We start from the raw sequence: 10,000 nt of genomic DNA on the forward strand, positions 1-10,000 counted from the left end.
TTCTACTATCTAACACTGATTTTAACATACAAGGAAAAAAATGAAAATGTAAAGCTCAGAAATATCTGTATGTACACATACAAGACAGAATGCTCACTGTAAATAAAAAAAAAAAAAGGCAGAAGAAACAAGTCTGGGCAAATTACAGTTTGCATCCTATTTTTACAATAAAATTCTACATTTACTTTAGCAATATTTATAAATCTATAAATATCAACAGCAAGATAAAAAGTTGCTTACATCCTAGTCATACATCTTCAAAGCCGACCTGATGACTTGTGACAGCACCCAATCTATTTATCAGCAAGTATATATTACAATATATTATAGAATACTGTCATTCTCTCTTGATACATGGATGAGGAATAACTCCCCGATTTAAGTCAAACTTCACATTTTTCTATAAAGACCACAACAACATAGTTCATCAAGAAAATAAAAGGAGTGTCCAACCTCCACATAGTTGCCTACAAGAACATAATAAAATCTGTTTTATCTTATTTACTTTCTATAAATCCATACATATATAACTTAAAAAATTAACTTAGCCTAGTTGGTCTTCTATATAGCCTAAAATTTCTCTTGTTTAACTTTCCCCAGTAAATATTCAGGCCACAGTAAAAACTTATTTTGTGATTTTACTCAGCTGATAAACCTATTCTTAAGCACTAGTGTCCCTTCACGCAGCTGCCCAGTTGAAGGAAATTACTAAAACCAGCAATCATTTACTTGCTTCCTTTAGAAAAAGCTATAAAAAACTCGATTTTTCTATTTGAAGACTCACAATGAAATGATTCAGAAAAGCCAAATCCAGAATTTTTAACCATGAGTAGATCTTGCACATATTTAAAGAATAAAAAAAATCTTAATAATAATAATTTCTAGGGTTTCCTCTGTTTTTCTGTGTGTCAAAGTTTTCCAGACAAGTTATATATTACAAATATCATTTTAGGGAGTTCATACAGTGAAAATAATAAAAGCAGTCATCATTTTCCTCTTAATTCATATTCCAAAAGGCATTTGGTCAAAAGCAGGGGAAGAAAAAGAAACAGGAAAAGGAGGAAGAAAAGCAAAAGTAGCACAAAGCTATGCCCGTTACTGTATGTTTACTAGTGTTTATGTTTCACATCAACATATTTTATAGAAGGATTCATATGCCTAACTCAAGTTGTATTTAAATCCTATGGTGCAGACCATACCATAAAATGCCTCTTGAGTCCTATTAACTGTACCCATGGTTTTACTTTGCCTGTCTGCTTATTTAAGATCTAATCACAGTTTTGAAGAAAAGATTGTCACTTCTAAGCCTGTCCCCTCAGAACCTGTCTGTTATTACTACTCAACTGGATATTTTCATCTTCAGTTGTAATTCTCTGTGGTCTTTGCAAATGCTATCTACTGGAATCTCTGGCTGTATAGACAAATTGGCTACACATGCCTAGGACTGCTGCTTTGAGAAACATGTAACTGGCATATTATTCTATTAGTAATTTTGTGTTTTAAACTACTTCACTTAAATTTCGTTTTCTAAACATATTCACCAATTTGATACACTCTTTCTCAACAAAGATTTTAAAATTCTGTTATAATTGGAACCTGAATAAAGATGGTAGCATGATTTTCAATGAAAACTACATTATTTTTTATATTTACTAGTATGTATACAGTTTTATATTAAAAGAGTATAAAACACAAGGTGTATATATATATATATATACATAAACATGCATACATAGAGGTAAAAACCTGCTAAGAACATAATGAAGACACTGAAACCTGTATTTCTTCCAACTGACATACTGTAAGTGTTCAGTTGCTAAAACAGAATACACTTGAATTTGAAACAAGGCACAGATTTAAGCCTTAACAACTTCTCATATTTCGATCTACAACTATTTCCTTCTTCCACATTTTCTGTCACCATTTAAAATATTTAACTATAAATGTAGCTAGTGTACACTGCTTAATTCAGCACTAAAAATCATTCAATTTTAAGAGCTATTATGACCTGTTATTTCAGAGGCCCGTGCACATGCAATGTATCTATCACGTTAAAGCATGCTTCCATAAAACAGCTTTCTTATAATCTTTTATCTAACAGAAGACAACTTTCCTTCCATTAATGTAACACCTTTCATTGTAAAGAAAAACCTCAGCATTTAAAATTAAGGGTTTGAATTCCAAAGCTGCTGAATGGGCTCAGCAAATGAAAGGATGAGGCAGCGAAGACTTTCAGGAGTTTGAAGCAGGTACTGGGCACTCTGCAGAATCAGACCCCAAAATCAGATTGTTTATTAAACATTTTGGCCTTCACTGCATTAGTACAATCCGTGTTCCCTGATGGAGAGGCAGCTCCCTAGGTAGACAAAGTAGTTTTGTCTGTTCGGGTTTTAAAAGGAAGAGAAATTTTACAATGACAAAAATTAATGGATTGCATCTTGTAATTAGGTGGCGTCAGCAGCCAGAGGACAGTTGAATTTTACAGTTTTATATATAACAACAGCTCTCCATTAACTTGTTCAGAGCACAAACAGACAAACTTAAAAAATATGTTTTCAAAATGAGAATGGAAACAGACCTGCAGTAAAGCTGCTTCTTCTCTTGTTTTCAAAATTACACATCCATATTACAACTCGCACACACGCAAGCGCACACAGACAGGAACACTGTCTTTTTTATTTCAGTGCTTTTGAACTAACCGACATCTTTTAATTACACCTATGACAGCACAGTATCTTTACTGAGAAAAGTCACCCTGGTCCCTTCACTAGGGTCCCTTCACTGCCCAGCTCCGACTTTGGCACAATTCATTGCAAGGGAAGCAAAGTCTCAACTAATGTGGCCCTCTGGTGGAAAAGCCCGCACCATGTCCTGCACGCCCGAACCGCACAGTAAACTAACAGCTCCTGAAAACATGCACTGCCAGGCTTCGGCACAACTTTCATAAACACACAGCGGGATTTTAATCACCAGGCAAGCGTGGTGGCATGCAGCCATATCAGCAAGATGTTGCTGCCACAAGAACGGGATCCTTCCATTTCAGCATTATCGTGCACTAAAACAACAAATAATGCCCTACGCTCTTCACTTCCACGACACTCCACACTCAGCACACACCGAGGGTCTCCAAAAAGATGCCCCTCTGAAAACAGCCCTTTATTTGTTTAAAAACAAACAGGAAACAAAACAAACTTACCTGCTGTTGTTGCAGATGCAGCAGTTCTACTGTGCTTACTTCAGTGCTCGTGTCACCACTTGATCTTCCATCTCTGCTGCCAGCATCTAATTGGCTGCTTAGAGTGCTCATTCCATTTTGATTCATTGAACTGTTGCTTATTGTCTCTGTCGCAGATTCCTGCATCATGACTTAATACCTAAAAGTGATTAAGAAGTATCAATTAACACACGCGTTACACCTTCACACTTCCATTATCAAGATGTCCCTCTCTGCCAATTACACAGACAGCATCTTTAGAAGAAGAAAAAAGCCTCGCAGAGCCGTTTACCAAGAGATGCAATGCAAACTCTGCTTTCATACAGCTGCTAATCACTGGAATTATGATTTCTACAAGCAAGCTTTGTGTGCTTACATTTAACGGCCAAAATAACACACCATGCACGCAGCATGGTCAATAGCATTTATGAACGACTACGTTTTAAAATCTACCTATAAAACCAGTTTAAGTGAAGGCACGATTTCACACACTGCTCTATATTTCCTATTATCTAGCTTTGACAACCATGGATGACTATACAGCCTTATTTAAAATATTCACTATCTTGATTCTGTCAGAATTTTACAGCATATCTTATGCAAGGCTGTTGTTTAATGATGCACAGCTAATCATACAAAATTAAAATTTTGTAAGGGTGTTACAAATCATATGGTATCAACCAATGATAAATAGTATAATGGGCTTCTCCTTTTTTGTGACTAAATAAAATTTTGCCTCGGAGGCATTTTAAGAAAAAGCTCCTGCTGCAAACACGTCAGATATTGCCTATTTTTTTAATCAAACGCCTGATATTCATTTATTTTTCTGACATTTAAAACATTTAATACTGTCCTTCCTGGGAAGTAATTAAGCTTATGCATGAGCAGCAATCAAACTGTTCACTTGAAGATGACTTAAAACTCAATTTTAACATAGGCAAATAAATGAAAGATATAAAATTAATTTTCCAGGCATGTATTAGATATGAAAGCTGGAAATAAAATCTATCAAGAATATCACTAATGATTGTGCTAAAAACAGCATAAATTATGCATATTACCTTCTCTACAGTAATAAATGTTTTATCATTTTCACTGCATAAATATACTGTACTTTCAGGATAGCAATGAGATGTCCTGCCAAGATCAGTTGAAATCTTTGCAGTAAATAAAGAACCAACGTGCCCTTACAAACTAGAATTTCAAGGCACATTTTGTATCTGTAATATGGAAAGGTCAGCGTCTCTTCTCAGAGCCACCAAAGTCCTCTCCTGCTCTTGCAGGGTCAGAATGGAGCTCCCTTCCTTCATTCTCACTCCCGACCTACTGACAAAAGTCCTCACAACTACCTGGCAGAGCTGTGATTTTAAAATCACCTCTGAAGGGAGAGGGATGTGTAAGCAAACTCAGGAAAGGAAATAAAGCTTGCTGTTTAGCCTAATTATTTAACTTAGCTATTTTTTTCCTTTGCAAAGTATTAGCAAATACTTTGCTAATGCCTTTCCTTAAAAAAAAAAAAAGCAGGAAAAGAATCATTACACCTTCAACTATGTGCATGGGATATTAATTAAAATACACTATGAATTACCACAAACAAGCCCATACAAGATATAGTAAAAGTACATATTGTGTTGAAAAATGTTAAAATAGCAAAAAATTACTTATTTAAAGATGGTCTGGCCAGAAATAAACAGGATGCAAAAAACCTAAACACAAACATAGCATAAAGGAGGGCAGCTGTTACAGCCCAGTAAACAACAGCAGCACCAGATGTGTTTATGAAGAAACAGTCCTTCTAAAACACTTATGAACATCAGCGAAGAAAAATAATAGAAATGGAAAATGTGATACAAGCAGTGATGAATTTTACAAGGCAAAAACAAAGCTAATACTCTTTTCTGAGATTAGGCAGCTAATAAGTATTCAAATTAGGCATAAATTTTACATGTACAATGTTTAAAATATTCAGAGAAAAGGGTCTGATTGCCCTTAGTAGTTATATGAAAATTCTAATGTGGATATGCCACAACTGTGGAAGCAGACAGCCCTTTCTGATTTTTACAATATTTACTTTCAATAAAAGAACATGTATATCAAAGTGAAAATTTATTTAAAACTTCATCAGCTGTATCGTTACAAGGATTTGGAAATTTGGGAAATTCAAATGTTAATCCTCTTTTAGTCAAACAAAGATTTAAGCAAGAGACAGGTTCATCTTTTACAAATTCAAACGTTAGACAATAACAGTGGTACATTTAGCCATGCACATTAAAGTGGAAATGGGTGTAAATGTTAGATAACCAAAACATTACAAAACACCGAGAAATGTAATTAATAAATACATCATCCCTCCTGTTTTTACATCTCTCTGACTGTTTCATTACAATTAGCAAAGAAGGGTTAAATGATTTCCAGTTCATATTAACCAAAGGGTTTTATGTCTTGTGGATTTTGTATCCTTGCAAAGCCCCAGAGTGTAGTTCAGACTCTACATTTAAAGTGTTTGTGAGCCAGCAGAATCAGCTTTAACGTAACCTGACCAGTAACACTACTCTGGCAATAGAAAACAACAAATCCGATCCAACAGCTGGGTACAGACAGAATGAAACTACTGAGTAACAATACTAGAAAAGACAATTTATTTTCAAGTGAAGTAGAAGAAACACTGAAGTATTTTTATGAAGAAAAGAGACCCTATAATCCTATGTTAAAAATAAAGTGTGGGGGTGTTTCTCTAGTTTTAAAATAATATTTTAAAAAACAACACAAAAACTTTGGCTAGAGTAATGTATTGTGCTGGTTGTCCTCAGCCCCCTCCTCACTGTCGGCAACTGAAAAAGGGCTGCTGGAGAAAGCAAGAGCATACAATCTTTTTCTTTTCCCTTCTTTTCTCTTGCACAGACATACATATAGATGTAAGTCTACACACTTCTGTGTGTATGTACTATCAGCTCTAAATCCCCACACACTGAAGCACTGAAAACATCTAAACAAGGATCATTTCTGATGTCTATGTATCAGTAACTTGAGTTATTGGTAGCAAAATAATTCAAATCTGCAACATCTCATTAAGCCAACTAATGTATTTTTTTTCTTGTTTTTTACAACAGGAGCACAGATTGTTACCAAAATAAGCTTAAATAAACACAAAGGAAATAGACAGGTATCAGCCAGATACTAAGGCTGTAAGTTTGGTAATTAAAACAGGACAAGAAAAAATATACTGGTCCTTGTTTACATACATTTATACACATTCATACTTTCTAATCTGTCTCTTTTCTCTTGCTGTCACACTTGCTGTCAGTCATGAGCATGCCTACACAGGCACACATGCACACACGCACCCACATTCACAGACACATTCACCAGCACCTACGTCTGTTATGATTCTGTAACTCTTGGTGCCAAAGGTGGGATATAAGCTTTACTACCCAGTATTTTAAACAAAGGTATGGGGAAGATATTTGCTGCTGCCTTCAAGAGAGAGTGAGATTGTAGATCATTTTAGAGCATGGTTGCACTGCAGGTTTAATACCTAATCCTGCCAGGGTAGCCAACCCATACCAAAAAAAAAAAAAAAAAAAAAAAAAAAAAAAAAAAAAAAAAAAAAAAAACCTCCACATTGTTGAGTTAAAGGTCCAGTTTTACTTTTCTCCCCTGCAGTGATCTGGACATTTTCTATGTGTCCGTGCTCCTGCACATGCACGCGTGTGTGTTCTAAGCCAGCAAGTCACTGTACAGATACTTATTCTCTACACCACTTCCCTTTTGAAACATTAAACTGACACTGGAACTGACTGCACAAGATTGCATTTTCTCTTCCTAAACAACTTGAATTGAAAGGTTACTTAGTGTAACAATATTTACTTGCAGAATTGTGTTGTTACCAAGGGTATAATGGATGGTGGCTATGCAGGTTTACGCAAGAATGAGTGAAGCATGAGGCATTAGCCATGTGTTTGACATGTTTCAAATTGCTATAATCCAGCATTAAACACACCCAGCAATTCATGCCATTTCTTGCAGCCATAATCTTGAATAAAGCGTGCACAACCACTTATTATATAAATTAGTATATGACTCCCTGTTATAGTCACAACAGCGCTTTTGTGTTTATTTTGCACCATGATGGGGGCTTTTATTTGTACAAATAGCAGGATAGCACGCCGGGCCGCAAGGAAACCTCCTCGGTTTATGACAGGGTGTGTGTCACGCCCGGCTCGCAGGGTCCGTGGTGCCCGGCCCGGGCCCGTTCCGGCCCGGTCCGACCCGGGCGGTGCGGCCCAGTATCGGCCCAGGCCCGGCCCGGGGCAGCTGCGGCAGCGGGGCCGGCGCGGCCGCCAGGGGGCGACCCGGCCCGCGCGGCGCGGCCTCGGCGTGCCCCGCACGTGCCGCTCACGCGAGGCCCGGCCCGCGCGGCGCCGCGCGTGCCCCGGGAGCAGCGCGAGCCGCCGGCCCCGCGGGGCCGACCCCGGGAGAGCAGCGGAGCGGCCGCTGCTGCCCGCCCTGGTGCCGGGGAGCCCCGCACCGGGCCCGCTGCTGCCCGCCCTGGTGCCGGGGAGCCCCGCACCGGGCCCGCTGCTGCCCGCCCTGGTGCCGGGGAGCCCCGCACCGGGCCCGCTGCTGCCCGCCCTGGTGCCGGGGAGCCCCGCACCGGGCCGCACCCCGGGCCCGCCGCCCTGCCCTGGCCGTAGGGTGCGCACGCTGGGTCATCCACAGACGTGACACACCCGCCTTTGCCTCGCTTCCCTCCGTAACACGGAGCCCGGCCTGCAGCCTTTTGAAACTGGACTGTGATGTAAAAGCAGAGGTGAGGAGTTAGGCTTAAATAATAGTAACTTTTGTGCTCTGCTGGAATTAATTCATCATTGACACAAGGCACAATGCATCTGAAGTCTTGCGCTGGAGTACTCTAAAAGCCTTTAATACTTAAGATTGCTTAATAAATCAAAATGCCAGATATTAAGGACATAGCTGAATGTTTGAGAACAAAAAAATTTGGAAAGGTAAGAGAACAATTTTAAAGGTGTTTTGGTTTCTTTTTTTCACTTTATCTAAAACAGCTTTCAGAGCTGGAGGTAAGCAGAGACAAGTCACTGCGTAATTTCTAAACATGTTTAAAATGCTAATTAGGTCAAGCACCATTATAATACTGTAAAATAAAGTATTTGTACTAGTAGGTGTAAAATAACTGTCTGCTCAAATAAGTTTTCCCTATAAAAATGTGAAATATGCCTGAACATCTTGTGTTGGATGTTCTTTCAGAAAAACAGAGCTTCCAGTTAAAAATTACAGAACATAGAATAATCAGAAAGGATTATCATCTGCATCAGTGATCAAAATCAGCATCTTTCACAAGAAAAAATATAATTTTCATGGTAAAAAGAATCATCTATTCAAAGTGACATCATCATTTTATTATTTACAATATTCTCACTAGTGAAGACATTAGTTGTGAGTAAAGTAAAAAGTTCAAAAATAGATAAAATAGGCAGCAGTAGGACAACAGTGTCTTGGTCCCAACACAGAAAGCCCTGATGCTCTGAAGAATTCAAGCTGTAGTATAAAACTTTTAAGTGGACACTTGTACAGTGGCCCTCTGAAGGCCTTTTTGAACACAGATTTATAATAAAATTGACAACTGGATTTCGTAAATTACCACAGATGAGATTTATTTTACTTGAGACAAGAAACAGCAGTTCAGCATCCCCATCCACACATGGTTTCAGGTGAAGAAAACATGCTTCCTTCCTGCAGTGTTATCTTAACAGGTGCACTTGGCTAGCATGAGGAAGCATTAAAAATCAAATTAATTGATTTGTGCTAAACTGCAACTGAAAAAACAAGCTTTGTTTAAAATATTTATCTCTCCATTATAAACAATTTTTCCTACTGTTCGTGTGCTATGGTTTATCTATCAGATGCTTAAATGAACATCCTTTTAACTGACTGGCACCATCAGTTAGATAAAGGTATCGAAGGTAGAATATCATATTCAATCTTAACTAAAAGCTATCCTGCATTTTAAAGGCTGTATCTTTTCCTTTCACACCATCTCAGTCCTTCTGGACTAATAAAAATAGCAGGTCAGTTTGGGGCACAGTAATTTATCTGCTTTCTAAAATTGAGGAGTATGTTGTCACAGTTATGTGATTATTAAACAACAGTTCACTTCCCAAAACAGCAAGGAAGGTCTAATTAATTTCCACCTGCTATTTATTTTCACTTGCTAGGAAAAAAATCCCTATGAAGGCCAGCATTATCTGTATGAGTAGTGTGTACAGGACAGTAAGATGTGTACTTTACACACAGAAGAGTGGCAAAAGTCTGCTAGAGTGCATTACTTTTAGGCCATGCAGAAATGAGCAGCCAATTTCAGGATAAGATTCTTATTTGAGCAATGACAGCTTGGAAACCCCACCTTGGAAAGCACACTCCTCTCACTCCCTTTCTGGCCTTCTCTTTCCCAGTCTTAAGGAAAAAAAAAAAAAAGGAAAAAAAAAAATAAAAGCAGCTCTCCAAGCTCTTGAGAGTAGGGAGACTTTATTACAGTCAATGGAGAATTTAGTAGAAAGAAAGCATTAGGGCAGTAGGAAATAATTAGAACTGTGAGAGCCAGGGAAGACCTGCCTAGCAGGCAAATTAAAAAAAGCTTCAAGCTTCTTACAGTCTGCAGGACTTACTAACTGCCCAGAGCCAACTTTTTATCCCCCCTTTTTTTTTTGTTTTGTGAGGAGTTTGCAACAACTGTCATTGGTAATTCCTTTCCCCTGATCTTTGAATATC

At 38.2% G+C, this 10,000-nt stretch overlaps 1 protein-coding gene across 13 annotated transcripts in view; it reads right to left on the minus strand.

Annotated features, from left to right (window-relative positions):
* FOXP2 (forkhead box P2) overlaps positions 1-3,364 on the minus strand; it is a 185,244-nt gene extending 181,880 nt beyond the window's left edge. For all 13 annotated transcript variants that reach the window (XM_062491093.1, XM_062491092.1, XM_062491091.1 and 10 more), the window contains exon 1: positions 3,197-3,364. In XM_062491093.1, coding sequence (XP_062347077.1) covers positions 3,197-3,364 — 168 coding nt within the window. The remainder of the gene's footprint in view (positions 1-3,196) is intronic.
* Between the last annotated feature and the right edge of the window lie 6,636 nt (positions 3,365-10,000).

This window comes from Cinclus cinclus, chromosome 4 (genome assembly GCF_963662255.1).
Source record: "Cinclus cinclus chromosome 4, bCinCin1.1, whole genome shotgun sequence".
NCBI lineage: Eukaryota > Metazoa > Chordata > Aves > Passeriformes > Cinclidae > Cinclus > Cinclus cinclus.